This window comes from Terrapene carolina, unplaced genomic scaffold (genome assembly GCF_002925995.2).
Source record: "Terrapene carolina triunguis isolate 2854851 unplaced genomic scaffold, T_m_triunguis-2.0 Scaffold105, whole genome shotgun sequence".
Lineage (NCBI taxonomy): Eukaryota > Metazoa > Chordata > Testudines > Emydidae > Terrapene > Terrapene triunguis.
The window spans coordinates 667,542-683,184 of record NW_020664456.1 but is presented as its reverse complement, the minus strand read 5'-3'; the positions used below and the strand labels follow the sequence as shown (position 1 = coordinate 683,184).

The 15,643-nt window shown below is 39.2% G+C and overlaps 1 protein-coding gene across 7 annotated transcripts in view; it reads left to right on the top strand.

The window, feature by feature from the left end:
- Nucleotides 1-15,643, top strand: part of LOC113406566 (ELAV-like protein 4) — a 73,252-nt gene that overhangs the window by 46,768 nt on the left and 10,841 nt on the right. For all 7 annotated transcript variants that reach the window (XM_026651881.2, XM_026651887.2, XM_026651888.2 and 4 more), the window contains one exon: nucleotides 7,355-7,458. In XM_026651881.2, coding sequence (XP_026507666.1) covers nucleotides 7,355-7,458 — 104 coding nt within the window. The remainder of the gene's footprint in view (nucleotides 1-7,354; nucleotides 7,459-15,643) is intronic.

Sequence of the window (15,643 nt, the reverse complement as noted above, 5' to 3'; positions counted from 1 at the left end):
ATAAGTAAATACTTGTACGAAAGTTTGGTGAGGGATGGTTTAATGTAAGATCTTGCACACGATGAAATGCCTACTGAGGTGTTCTTCCATCAGCTGATACCAAAGTAAAGGCTGATGCTACTTAATTGACCATCAGGACCAGAACCCTGCAGAACTCAGTGCTATCTTCCTCAGGGTAGATTGTCGTCCCCCCCCTAGCCTTTTTTGGGGGGCCAAGGGGGATGCATGAGACTTTAGAGTGAAAAAGTTCGGTATGCAGGATTTCCTTGTGAAAAATCTGGGATGAGGCCTAGGCCAGAGCTTGTTAGAAGCCCCACTATTGACTAGTTGAAACTTAAAAGAAGTTCCATTCATTAAACTTACATTTGGAGGGCCTCTACTCTTCAAATTTGCTTCTTCTTGGTGGTTGCCTAAATTAAGACCTATGCTTAGTTCTTACTTTCCCTTGGTCTGAATCGCCTCTCCACGGCTTCCCTCCCCTTTTTAGGTGATTGCAGTCAGTTTCTCTTTTGGGGAACTGTCATGGCAACTGAAATGAAGAACTTGGCAGCACATCTGTCTCTGTGCATTTTGAATGTGTCCATCTCTGTAGTATCCATGTAACCTTCTGTGAATGCTGCGTCGTCTCCCTCAAAATACGTTTTCTAATGAGATAAGATCATTTTTGCCATTCCTAATTTTTCCCTGTGCCTCCCTCTTCTTTCCACATCCCCCTAAAGTAAGCTGATCTTTTTAAAAGAATAATTAGAAAAAACAGGAATGTGTTTAAAATCCTCTAGAAATATGTTGGGTTTCTCAAGCACTGGACATCCAGGATGGGAACCCTAAATATAATTAGGTCTCTTGTATTGCTAGTGTTTTAAAGGGGGAGACTCCCCCAGCTACTCTTTAATTTTTGTTAAGAAAAAGAAATATGGCATTTTGCAAGCTTCTTTTAAACATGTCAAGAAGCCATTTGATAATTTTTCTTGTTTGCTTGCTGGCTTTCATTAGGATATGGTAAAAAGCAGAACAGTCTGTAGACAATGCCTTTGCTGATTTGTAAGTGAAAACTATTAATCAAAAATGGTATGGAGGAGAGGAATACTTTCCCCCCCCCCCCCCCCCCCAAACTTGCCTCTGCATTTCCTGGGTGAGTTTGCTGCTTCCATTGGGAGAGCAGACCTGAGTTTGAAAGATACTGCTGTGGACTGTATTAATGATTTGCACCTGTGTTTGGAAAGCTTGTAAAATGGAAAGATCCATTGTTCTTGTTCAGATTGTCTAATTGCAATAATATCTAAGGGCCTTAACCATGGACCAGAACCCCATTGTGCTGGGTGCTGTACAAACCCAAAACAAAAAGATGGGTCCCTACCCCAAAAAGTTTGCACTTTAAATATAAGGCAAAAGACAACAAATGGAGACAGATAGGGTAGTAGAATGAAACCATGAGACAACATTGGTCAGCATGACACAGTTTTATCAGAATACCAGAAACCTAACCGCTGTCAAGTTTTTTGTAGGTATCCTGGCATAGGAGTGTTTGAAGGAGGCTAATGAGCTTTGCAGATGTTTATGGGGAGTTCCTCCAAAGCATAAGGGGTAGCTCGGGAGAAAGCATGAAGTTGTTTGTTTGAAAATGTAACAGTGACCAGTGGAGGCTGGTTAATTGGCATCATCTCAGCTGGCCTAATAGGGAAGCAAGTTGAACTTCAATTTGGCAAGAAATCCTTCACTAAATATCACAGGATTAAGTACAGATGCGGGGGCAATGATTGGATTTAAGGAACCGAGCAATGTGTGATGTACAACATTTCATCTGTAGGGGTCTCTTTAAATCCCCAGGTGACATGTGACTGAATGTGGTTACCATCTGATGACTGATGTAAAATGGGTTAGTAGTTGTGGTCCAGTTACTGAAGGGGAGATATTGCATTGCAAGAAGAGCATTGAAGTAATGGACACCAGCTGGCATTCACATTGACGATTTCGGGAGAGCAGCCAAAGATTTCAGTTAGTGTCTCACCTCTAGATTGGGTGAGGTACAGGGAAGATGTGGTGTAGGGAACCTGGCATTACTGGTATCCATATTATACCTGGTCTTGTGAATAACTAGAGGGTTCCAGCGTCCAGTGCAGACAACCTAGCACTGTTTGTGAATGTGATGAAATTCCCTTTATTTAAAAAAAAAAAAAAAAAAGGCAGGAGGGGCCCCTAAATTTTTGGTTTTGGCTTAATGCTGCTCACACGTTGATGGGTCTCAAGACCAAAGAGAGTCTGATTTCTTCACATGTGGGTTTCAAAAGAGCATCCAATGTGTGGGACGCCAACCTGAAAAAGCTCAGCTTGGCTCAGAGGATGATGTTGTCTTTTTTGTTTTGCTTTGGGGAGTGGCTGCACTAGAAACTGGGAGGGGAGGTAGGGCTGGGGAGAGAGAACAACAAGCTGGAATAGTAGCAGTGCGAAGATCTAGAAATATAACATGTTAGCCCCACCTAATCGTGGTGTCTAATGAACTAGTGGATTCCCAAGTACAGAAAACGAGACTCACAATTTAACCTGGTGCTGTGATGTGACGTGTGAATGGACTGCTGTGCCTATGCAGAACCCCATTGAGACGCCCAACTGCATGCTATATGTTGCCGGATCAGGGCCTAAGAAATGGTTTCCTTTTTCAGAACATGCAATAAAAAGATACGATCAAATAAATGAAAGCTCATATTTCTTGGCCATGGTTTAGAACAAATCCTCTTCCCCTCCTCCAGTATCCATTTGCAGTGCACATGAATCTAGAGTCTGTTTTTATTGTCATGAGATTTATTGCTATTGAGAATAGTTTGAAAATAATTTATATTTAGCATGATTTGTTCCATTTTTTTTGTTTCTTGGCTGTGAATGTTTTAGTACACTAAAAATTTACAGTGTCTGCTAGCCATCTCATATGCTAACCAAGCATAGGTTTTCACAAAATTATTTTTCTGTGGATTTTTCCTTTTGGCTCTGTTGGCCGGCATTCTGTTGACTGAGGTAGAATTTTTTTTCCTTCAGCATCATTGATATAAAGTATAGACTGCTAAATCATATGACAGAATGCAGCAACAAAAATTTAGTAATTGAACCAACTGCATCAAGATTCTTGTGGGTTGAGCTTTAATGGTTCATATCATAGTAAAGCAGTATTTTTCCTTTTTTGGACTCCCTGAAATTAAGTGTTTAGAATGTTGAATAGGTCAATTTAGATTTTTCTTTCCACAAGAAATTTTATACAATATAACATCGCTGATGTAGGAATTAGCATACATGTGATAAAAACACAATCGGTAGCTTAGGAATAGAAGTTTATGAATAGCTTTTATACATGCATTATCAATCACTTCTTTTGAGGAATTTTGTTCTTTGAACCAGATTATGCAAACATGCAAAGGAGTAACTTTGCTCATGTGAATTGCCTCCTTCCACTTTAGAGGAAACATCCATGTAGATATCTTCTTGTGTGGAGGATGGCAGATGGCCAGTGCAAAGTAACCTTAATGATGTAACTAAGGAACTCCAGAGAAAGGAATGGGGGGACATGAGAAGCTTTGTCTCCAGGTCAGTGTTGTTCTCCTCTTGTATCAGCTGTCTCATGTCACTCTCTCCCCTCCCCAAAGTTCCTTTTAGGTTACTTTTATCTATATTCTCTTCCTTAAAAAGGTATTTATGCAAATGTCTTTGAGAAATGAGAGAAACAAGGTGGGTGAGCGAATATGTTTTTATTGATCCAACTTCTGTTGGTGAGAGAGACGAGCTTTTGAGCCACACAGAACTCTTCGGGTTGGGAATCATTAGGAAAGGGATAGATAATAAGGCAGAAAATATCATATTGCCTCTATATAAATCCATGGTACACCCACATCTTGAATACTGCATGCAGAGCTGGTCACCCCAACTCTAAAAAGATATCTTGGAATTGGAAAAGGTACAGAAAAAGGCAACAAAAATGATTAGGCGTATGGAACAGCTTCCGTATGAGGAGAGATTAATAAGACTGGGATTTTTCATCTTGGAAAAGAGATGACTAAGAGGGGCTACGATCGAGACCTATAAAATCATGACTGGTGTGGAGAAAGTAAATAAGGAAGAGTTATTTACTCTTTCTCATAATACAAGAACTAGGGGTCACCAAATGAAGTTAAAACAAAAGGAAGTATTTTTTCACACCACACACAGTGAACCTGTGGAATTCTTTGCCAGAGGATGGTGTGAATGCCAAGACAATAATAGGGTTCAAAAAAGAATTAGGTAAGTTAATGGAGGATAGGTCCATTAATGGCTATTAGCCAGGATGGGCAGGGATACAAAACCATTCTTTGAAATGTCCCTAGCCTCTGTTTGCCAGAAGCTGGGAATGGGCAATGAGATGGTCCACTTTATGATGATCTGTTCTCTTTATTCCCTCTGAAGCACCTGGCTTTAGCCACTGTCAGAAGACAAGATTCTGGGCCAGATGGACCTTTGGTCTGATTCGGTCTGGCCGTTCTTATGCCCTGTGTGACTCTGGGCAAGTAATTCAGGGCCAGATTCTTAAAGGTATCTATTGATATCTAGATATGTTATATGAGGTATGTTGCAACACTTAAGTGACTTAGACAGCTAAGTTCCATTTTCAAAAGTGACTTAAGCACCTAGGAGCCTATATCCCATTGACTTGAATTAGACTTAGGTGCCTAAATACCCTTTGAGAATCTGGGTCTAAAAGCTTGTCTCTTTTCAGAATGGGACTTAGCCATCTAAGTCACTTAGGCCTCACAGTGCTGAGCAGAGCAACACCTTAATACCTTTGAAAATCTGGGCCTTATTCTCTCTCTGCATCAGACAGTTCCCCATGTGTGAAATACTAATTATTTTATTGAGCTCTACTAATGAAAAGTGCTGTATAAGAGTGAGTTATTTATTATTATTATTATTATTATTGTATTTATTTGTATTGTGATAGCACTTACGAGCCCCAGTCCTGGAACAGGACCCTATGGAGCTAGGCACTATACAAACACACAACGCAAAGACTGTCCCTGCCCCACAGTGCATACCGCACTTGCCAGAGGTATTGAGGGTAAACATATTCAAGATTGGGAGGGGCCCACCTACAGCTGCAATGGGGTCCATATAAATACCTTAGGTCAGGGATTCTCAAACTTCATTGCACCACAACCCTCTTCTGACAACAAAGTTACTACATGAGTGGCCGCAGCCTGAGCTCCGCCGCCCTGGGTGGGGGAAGAGGGAGCTGCGGCCTGGGGGTGGGCAGAGGGAGAGCTTGGGCTTCAGCCCTGGGTCTAATGCTGACCCTGGCGACCCCATTAAAATGGGGTCATGACCCACTTTGGAGAACTGCTGCCTTAGGTAGACAGAAAAGAGTGGGGAGGGCTGACATCAGAAGTATTTGTTACGCTATTTATGCTCCTGGTTCTTTGCTCAGTTTAACTTTTTGTTAATGCCAGCGAACTGGGGTTGGAATATATTTGTTGAGATGAATTTAGCCATTCAGGAAGAATGGGTGTGTTTTATGCTTGTACTTCTAGACCTAGTGAATGGAAGTGCTCCCTTGATGTATGTAATTTAAAATAGCACTTTCCTGTCTGTAACGCTGCATGTGGTCGTAGCAGTGAAATAAAGCATTTCTGTGGGTTTTTAAAGGAGTTCTGCAATATGCGTTTAAACCTTAAAAATTGAGCACCTTGATCTGATTTTTAGAAGAGTGAGACACTCCTATTATATATGGATTATGCAACACAACATTTCTAGGTGATGTTGTTTTTTCCCAAATTCAGTAGGCCAAATGCACTCTCTCTCTCTCTCTCTCTCTCTGCACAAAGACAAAGTAACAAGGTTTTATGTAGCAGAGATGGAATCCCTCCACCAGACTAGGGCATAGCTCCTCATGTGCAGGATGCTTTGTGACCTCTGCTTCCCCCATGCAGGAGTGTGAGAAGGAGCTGGGTAGTTACTTCTGCATTATTGCAGTTAGAGCCTCTATGGAGTACAGTTTTCACAGCCTGTTATCTCTCTCCCTGTGTGGGCTTTTCACAACCTTTCTTCCTCTTACCCCTCTTGAGCAGAATCAGGATGATTCCTCTGCACATTGACCCCATGTGCAGGTAGGATTTGGACCTAGCATTTTCAAAATTCATTTAAAAAGTGTGTAACAATGGGTGAGATCCAAGAAAGTGCCTGCCTCCTGAGAATTTTTTTTTTTAAGCCTGGTTATCTGTACTCACTTCTGCATGCCCAGTAAGTGTCTGAGGTTTAAAAAAAAATACAACAAATGATTGCATTTTCCAGATACCCAAAATAATTTAAATATGGCACATAAGACAGAGGAATTTGAAAGCCTGAGTGCAAAATCTGCCTGTGTGTTGCTGTTGTCTTTCGTGTTCCGTTAACATTCATATTGTAAAATCATTGGGAGAAAGGTCTAATATTTTTTGGTGTAGCTTTTGGTTATGTTATCCTTATCCTACTCCATTGCAGACACCTAGTTGTCCTTGCTGTGTGTGTATATGTATAGCGTTAATAATAGTACATCACTAGCTCCATGTTACTAAACTGAGTTGTTAAACCAGGTCTCCTCCTTCTACTACAAACATAAACACAGACATTACCAGTAAAACAGAAGCTGTTGAAATGATTTGGCTGCTAAAATGGGCTCCTGCCATCCGGATGCAGCAGCAGTTGTACCGTATTGTCTTTGCCGGCATCACCAACATACTAAAGAAAACATAATGTAAGAGCTTATCCTGGCATGGGATAGTCTGTCCTTTCTTTTCAGTTCTGCATTGCCACTCACAAGTCAATAAGACAATATAGAAAGTTTAAGTTGATTTTACAACCAACTGAGCAATGTGTTTTGGAGGGGTCTGGTAAAATATGAGGCTTCTGAACTTTCACATTATGAAAACCAGACAGACTCTATAAACAATGGCATGAGGAGCATTTATTTTTATTTCATTTTAAATGGGAACCATGTTGCTTGTACAGCTGATCCTCTAGTTTGTTACAAACTCAACACAAAGCTATTAATTGTGTTTATCTAATTCCATTGATATCAACACGTTACATGCTTTTCAGATAACTTGTAGAAAAGCATTTTTTTTTTAGCTTGCTTTTTTCTTTTAGGTATGTACATTATAGTGGCTAATTAAAAATTTTCTGTTAGCTTCCACAGAGTTGAATGGTGAAAAATTGACACCCTGCTGTATGTAGAGAGTCTAGGTGGAAGTGTGGTGAAAACAAACAGTAGAAGAGAATTTTGATTCCACATTTGGAAGTCATTCATGTGCTGAAAAGATACTGAGTCCTTTTTTGTTTTGTTTTGTTTCTTATGTTTCAACAGGGCAGAGTTTAGGGTATGGATTTGTTAACTATATTGATCCAAAGGATGCAGAGAAAGCCATTAACACTTTAAATGGACTCAGACTCCAGACCAAAACCATAAAGGTAAGAGAATACAAAGAGCCTTTTGCTAAATTTAGGAAGAGCAGTAAGTAGTTAAGACAGTTTTTGGAAATCTCATCAGTATTTTAATCTGACAATGTAAAGGGCACAGCTAACTAGCTGTTCCTTAAAACAAAGGATGTATGGCAGATGGAATCTTTTTTCTTTCAAACTGCTACTATTTTTATTTATTGGGGGGGGGAGAACCCTCGTCGAGTATTCTATAGCGTTGTAATGGGATTTGAAGTTAGGATAAAACAGCCATTGAGAGAACATTACCCATAGAACAAAGGTGAAATATACAGTTGTATCATTCATAAATGACCACAACACACGTGTTAATTACAATTAATTTGGCATGTGATTATCAAACATTCAGTTCATAAAAGGCATCCTCTAATCAAGATACACTTCTTCCCAGTTAGGTGCCATTTTCAAAGACCACAGTACTCTCTTTCAAGGGTTATTCTTCCAGTTTCACTGTTCTTTGTTTGATTCACTTTCCCCCAAAGGGACTAGAGATCAAGTAGAAGCCACCCAGTTTGTTATGCAAACATGCCATTAGTTTCTCCCTGGTTTCCTCAGTGGTCCAAGCAAATTTCTGCACTGTAGAATTTCTTACTGCATCTCTGATTTCAGACAAATAGCCTCTGGATCTGCTCAGTTAATCAATCAGTAGCAAAAGTGTTGAGCTTTAAGAGAACAAGAGACTAATCATTGAGATTATATATAAAATATTCTTTCCAAAATTCATCTTGCAGGAGCAAGACCGTCACACATGCATGTATTTATACCATGTACCAAAATCCTTGCAACAGGTTTTTATGCAGTTAAGGTTTGTATTTATTTAATTTATCCAAATGTGTAAAGTAAAGCAATAAAATAAACTATTCTTATCAACTGCGGCAGATTGAAATTTAATGCTGAGACTCAGCAATTTATTCATTCCACTTATAAAGTTGAGCTGCAGGTTACTCTCCACATTTATCTTAAAGGGACACTGACCAGATAAATATCATAGTTTTAAAAAACAGGTTCTTACCTGTTTTCTAAATGCCTTAGATTTAAAACTCAAATAAACATCTAGTTCACTTCCTACTTTTAATGCTGTGCATTTACTACTTGCATATTAGACACTTTGTCCAATCTGACTGAACTCTTTTTTTTTTAATTCCATTTCTATTTTTAATCGCTTTCACTTTCTGGTTCTCCTGAGGAAGAACTGTGCTGTTGTATTTGAGTTTCCTGTGCTGCTGGGGAATGTCAACTGCAAAAGAACATTTTAAATCTTTCTGTGTTTCATGAAACTACTTAAGTTATTATGCTTTTGTAACTTTTCTTAAATAGTTTAAATTCACAATTATTTTATTCATGTGTCCTTTAAAGGAGTTATAACTTCTGCAGTAAAAGTTTTGGTTTAGGGAGGAACTTGGTACACCGCACATTTCTGGAAGTGTTTTTTTAATATAAGTTTTTTTTAAATTGTATGGAAACAGTTTACTGGTTTTTGGTTTATTTCAGGGGTAGGCAACCTATGGCACGCGTGCCGAAGGCGGCACGCGAGCTGATTTTCAGTGGCACTCACACTACCCGGGTCCTGGCCACCGGTCCAGGGGACTCTGCATTTTAATTTAATTTTAAATGAAGCTTCTTAAACATTTTAAAAACCTTATTCACTTTACATACAACAATAGTTTCGTTATATATTATAGACTTATAGAAACAGACCTTCTAAAAACGTTAAAATGTATTACTGGCATGCGAAACCGTAAAATAGAGTGAATAAATGAAGACTCGGCACACCACTTCTGAAAGGTTGCTGACCCCTGGTTTATTTTATGCTTATAAACACGTTATTGATTACTTTGATTTCACAAGTGAAATTCTGTTGGAATTTTGAAGGCATTTAAAATTTAATAGTAAACAAGGAAACAAGTCTGTTTTATATGCATAGGAGTTGTATACGTTTTACAAGGATTAGTAGAACATACACAGTCTTCAAAATACACATTTTAAATAGGTATTAACAAAGTCACCCAAATTAATCTGAAGGAGCCTTACTTTTGAATCTCCAGGCTTTGTTGACTGTAACAACATCATATAAACAATAACACACAATAAGGTATGCATACTTTTTGGGCAGTTTGAATACAGCTTGGAATTGCATCTATTGCAAATAAAATGCACCCAAAAAGTGTTTGAAGTAGCAAAATGGCCTTTTATTAAACTTCCTGCCCCATCCCCACAAACCCTTTTAAAGCCACGGTAAACCTATCCTATTACTGTATTTATTAATTCTCTTAAAATAGGCCCTTTCTGCCAAGTGTAGCGCAGTTTGGAGGCTTTACAAAGTTGAAGTTGTTGAGGTGTGAAGAATATATTTTTAGTATCCTCTCCAACTCCCATGCCAGTTAAATATATTGGAGGAAACTACCTCTGAATTCCATCTTAGAGTCCAAATACTCTTGCAAAGCAGCAGCAAATCATATTCAATAAAGTTTTAGACCACTTTACTTTGTCCCTCCCATCGCACTCCCCATTTCACATTGTGCCACTGCTTAAGACAGGATCACTTTTGTTTGGTTTTATTATATTCATTCTTTTTATTTATGTATTGGATTAATGCACAAAAATATAAGCGCACCTACCTAATGCTGTCAGTGCCATTTGCAGATCTTTAATAATGCAATCGGTACTTAAAAATTACATTTTTAATACGCAGTTGTTTTGCAGACTGGAAAACGAATTTGATTCAATTAAATTGTAGCATAAAATTTAAAACAAAAGTATTGATTACTTTCTCGGATTACGTCATAGATTTGATTGTATTTTTTTAAGGCCAAGAGGGGGTCATTATCATGTAATCTGACCTATTTAGGGCCAGATTGAGCCTTTGGTCAGTGGCAATGTAAGGTGTGGTATGTAGCTGGATACGTCCCCGGGGAAGAAGCTTCCTTTATTATCTCTTCCTCTTTACTGAACACAGATTTTGTCCTTGTGCAGCCTCCTGTGCTCCTACACCCAGAACCAAGGTCTGGGGAGGCTGTCTGGGAATATGTGGCTGAATAATGTTTTCACCCATTCTCTTGCCCCTGCATAGCTGTGTAAGGCTGGGAAGCAATCTGACCCTGAACCGGGACACATTTTTAAAAGCAAAGGTAGAAGTCCATGTGCAAAAATATTGTGCACACAAGAAAAGTTCCAGATTCAGCCATCTGCACAGAATTCCAGGTGGACCTCAGGCTCTGGGATGGGGAATAGGGGTGTTGTTTTTCTTTTAATTTGTTTTTCAAATTTTTGGCTTTAAATCTTGTGTTTAATAAAGTACTAACAAATTGAAATTTAGTCCTTTAAAAAAAGAATTAAAATTAGTTCAGGTACTACACCTGTCTCTACATCCCAGTCTTCTCATGTTTATGGATTTACAGTAGAATTTTGTTTATTTTTAATGTTCTTCTCTCACTTATGAGAGACCCATGTAAACAAGAGAAGTTTTTGACTGCAGGGGAATCAACAAAACTGACTATGCACAATCTGCTGTCAAACGTACAGAATATATTAATTGAAGAATTCGATTTTTGTCTTTAATCTCTTGGTATTATAATAAATAATCCCTTTTATCAATAAGAGCTAAAATATTCATATTTAAGTGTTTTGTTCAATGTCCTTTATAATTAGAGCTGAGAGGAGATTGTTTAGCAGAATATCTATTCCGGGGGAAGAGTCCAGATAATGGATGTGCGTGTATATTCGTGTATTTAGGTGTAGATGATTATATGAGCGGTAATCATATTCCGCTAATCATATTGCATATTTCAACAAAGCTATTGTATATTATTGTCATCTTTTTGTGAGGGAGGGGACACTATTTATAGTTGCAGTGAAAACTTTTATGTAGTTCCACAAAACACTTTTGGGTGAATGAAGATATGTCTCATGTTTGAAACAAATCCATCTGCTGGAGCTGGTATCCATTTTAAAAAGATTAATTATGTCCATCCAAGAAAGTGCTATGGCAGCCTACTTGTAAAGGTCACTGCTAATGCTGAAGATTGGCTAGAAGTTGAATGAAATATCAGAAAGGAAGCAAGATGTACTCTGCATAACCTACAGATTGCTTAAACTCTGCTCCTGAGCACTGAATAAAATTTAAGAGGATGTGGAGGAAGTGTTTCATAATGTTCTCAAATGATTCAGAAGATCTGAGCATTATGTTTAAGGGCGTTAGAACAAGGAGGGGATATAGAACTTTGAAGGGAGGTTTGAAATCAAAAGAATAGTATTGTCTGCCGAAAGCACAGTCCTATTCACTTTCCCTTGCCCTACCTTGAGAGAAATAGATTTCCTCCCTCCCTGGCAGAAGTAAGCAGTGTGCTATCTCATGAGAACAAACAGAAGAGGTACAGGGGGAGGTCCTGACAAATAGCATCTTATCAGGCAAAATTTGGGCTAGCATAAAGAACCAACCTGGCTTAAATTCCTGATTCCTGCTAGTATAATCCAGTGTTTTAAACTTCTGTGCTTAGAGACAGATTCAACACCCAAGACCATTCAGTGTGATCAAAGGCTTTCTGTGCATCTCAAGTTACTACAATGTCACGCTTTTTGAAAATGAAGTTAATAGTGCAATATATAAGTGCTGATATTTAATACTTTCTAGTGTTAGTTAGAAATGTTTGCTGTTGCTAAACTCTGTTTTGTGTAGGTCCCCGGGACTGGGGGTGTTGGTGATGATGATAATTTAAAACACATCGGATAAAATGTTGGCTAAGACCAGAAAGATTGATTAGCTACTTTACTGTTGTGTTTCTCTACAGCAGAATGTGGCAGCATTACTTTAAAATGTTAATGTATTTGTTTTAGTTTTTTTCACCATGCCAGATTTTAAAATCATTTGCACACTCAGACCTGCCTGTACCTTACTGCAAGGCAAGCAAATAATAGTCCCCAGTCCCCCTCACACCCAGTCATGCTGAAAAGAAAAAATTGGCTGTGAAGCATGCCCAAATGTTAACAAATGACGCCTCAGGCAGACCAAGGATTTCCAAAGCCACAAATGCTCTGCCAGCAGCACCCAATCCCCTTCAGATTGAGGGTGGGCTTCTGGTCATAGCTGCAGCAGTATGTTACCAGGTCCCAAACCATTTAGAGCTTGGTGGGTTAAAACCAACATAGCGAACTCCAGCCAGAAATGTATTGGCAGCTTGGTGATGCTAATTACAGAGTGCTGACGATGTGTGCCTTCCGCATGATGCTTTGCTAAATAAGTGGGTGCTTCCATTTTGCACTAGCTCCAGTTTCCACATGGTCTCAGTATATAATCCCCATGTAGAGCACATGGCAGTAATCTAACCTCCAGGTGACAAAAGCATGGATAATTGCAGCAGGGTGCTCCCTTGGAAAGGGGTGGCTGAACATACCAATTGATGCTCTCTTGGAATAATGGCGTTTCATTCTGAAATAGGGTGACCGCACCTAAGGTGCATTTAACCGATCTGTCGAGTACGTTTAGCTGCACTCAGGCACCCTGCTTCTTCCTCCCCAGCCCCAGGAAAGCTTTATAAGTATTGGGAGGGGGAAGGGAACAAATGGGCATTTGTTGCTTTCTCTTTATGAAAATACAGATTATGGGTTGCAAACTTGGCAGATAGCTTTTCCCCGCCTGTTCCTTTTAAAATTAAGTGTATTTTTTTCCACTGTGTAGCAGATGAGTATTAGTCATAACAGAGAGACTTTCTGCTGTGATTGTAAAGCCATGGTGATAAAATCTCAGACAAAAAGCTTTAACGGTACCGCAGAGCTCAGAAAACTTACTAACTTGCTTCCTGGTTTTTTGGTCTTTAAGAGGCGGCTCTGTCTGTCTAACCTTCTGGACTTCGTGATGCTCATTAACATTCTCTTTCACCCTTCTGCCCATAATAGCACTGTCGCTATAACGAAGGGGACCTTTTCAGTGCTTACGTTCGTGAAGATTCTAATTTGGCTTTGCTGCATTCAGCGTGCACCAGAGAGTCTTTATCTCTCAGTTTTGTGCATCTGCTCTAATTGAGATCTCTTACTTTCTAACTGCTTCACTTTTGCCAAGGAGTCCTTTCCATTCGACGCATCATGAGCAATTATTTCTCTTAGCACTACTCTTGATGTTTCCCAGAGTGCTGCCTGGTCATTATCTATGGATAGCCTCCCTGAAGAAATGGGACAGACCCTTCTTTCTTATCTATAATCATAATTAATCTCAATAAAGCTGCATTGAAATGCCAAGTGTAAAACAACTCACGACCCCAAGGAAAAAAGAGTAGTCTTATGGGATGATGATGCTCTGGCTCTTAGACAGGAATGACACAAATATGCAAGGAATTTGGCCAAATCAGTAGGGTTTTTTTCTGCAGGGTATTTTCACAAATCTGGATTTTTGCAGGAGTTAGAGCATGCAATTGGAAATGTGGAGGCAAGGGTTCTGTTTCTTGGAATTTCTAAACATTATATATGACAATTTCCTAACTCAAAAAGTGTTGTGGCCAACATGGGGAAATTCTTTAAAGGTAGATAAAGAGGAACTGATCACAGAACTAAAACTAATGTTAGCTTAGGTTCAAGTGATCCTGACTTCATCACATTTATAATATTCAACCAGAATAAAGTCCAGAACAACAGTATTTATAGTTGGTACTTTAATAGGGCCAATTTCACAAAGTGAAAAACAATTATGAGCCAAATCAGCTGGGATGAAGAAATTATATTGAATGATAATTGGCAATCATTTAAGAACACCTTAGGAGATGCCCAAAATCCCATAATCAACAAGAAGGCCATAATGGTTAAAAAAAAAATGTGATTTAGAGGAGAAGTGAAGGCAGCTATAAAAAAAATATTGTAACGAATGGAAATACGGGGAAGTGGATAGTAATGAATATAAATCAGCGGGATTTTTAGGGAGAGTGGGCATGGTGTAGTATTGCAGTAGCAGGTTGAGACCTCAATCAGACCCTGTTGTGCTGGACATATGCCTAATAAAGGACAATTACGATCAGAGTGCTTACAATCTAATACATAAGACAGTGGTTGGGCAAGGGGAAGTAAATGCTGGAGAGCGGAGGGACAAAAAAGGTTAAGTGACTTTCCCAGGGCCACACAGAAAATCTGTGGCAGAGCCAAAAATTGAACCCAGATTTTTGGAATCCCAGTCTAATGATTTGAACAGAAGACCATCCTTCCTCCCTAGGTCCATCTAAGGGACAAGTAGACTCTTTCAGAATTGTTAATAAGGTCATTATAGAGTGAACTGTCTTTGTCACTCGACCACATTTCACAGACAGTCTACAAAATCCCAGGGCTGCACTGGCAGCACAGCAAACATTGCTTGTACCTTAACTTACAAAGATTGTAGCTATGTCTCAGCTATTTGAATAATAGTGCTATAAGAGTTGTTCCCGTGGTCTTAGGGCATTTGTGCATGCAACATTCACAGGTTAAATGCTCAACACTAGTCTCATGAGCTCCAAGCTGACATTGACTGGGAGCAGTGCAAGAGTCAGTGCACTAATTTCTTGACAAGAAGTGAGCACCTTATGTCACATAAAGCAGCTTTTGCAGCCAGATAGAGATGAGCTGATGTACTCCAAACCACTGTGTTATGACAAGGAACATCATTGCAGTGCAAGAGGAACAAGTTCCTCTAAAGGACCAAATGGGGAAAAGAAGTCTGAGGCTATTCTGTAATTTTGTTAACTTAAACTGTCTAGTCTTATTTCAGATGAACAAATAAGTCTATCATATTTTGAGTATGTCCAATAACTGGATAAACACATTAGCTGAGCGTATCAGCAGCGAAATGGTTGTCAGCATTTAAATTGTTGCTCTTAAGCGTCAGAGTTCTGGCCTTGTTGAGAGGAATGGGACAAGTTCACACCTCCTTTACTGCTTTTGTTAGGGTCTGTGTAATAGGAAGACTAGACTGTATCAGTTTATGTTCTTGAGGGCTATGAGGAAATAGGAGGAATTTGTCTTCCTGTTGAACCTGAAGATTTTTCTGGGCCAGTGGACTGAAAATATTACGTAATTTCATCCATGGAGGACATGAAATTCTGGAACACACATAACTCTGAGGCATGATGTTTGTACTGCACACTTGCCAAAGGGAGGCTGCAGCAAATTACTCCATTCCTGAGTGGCTTGAGTAGAGAAGTAT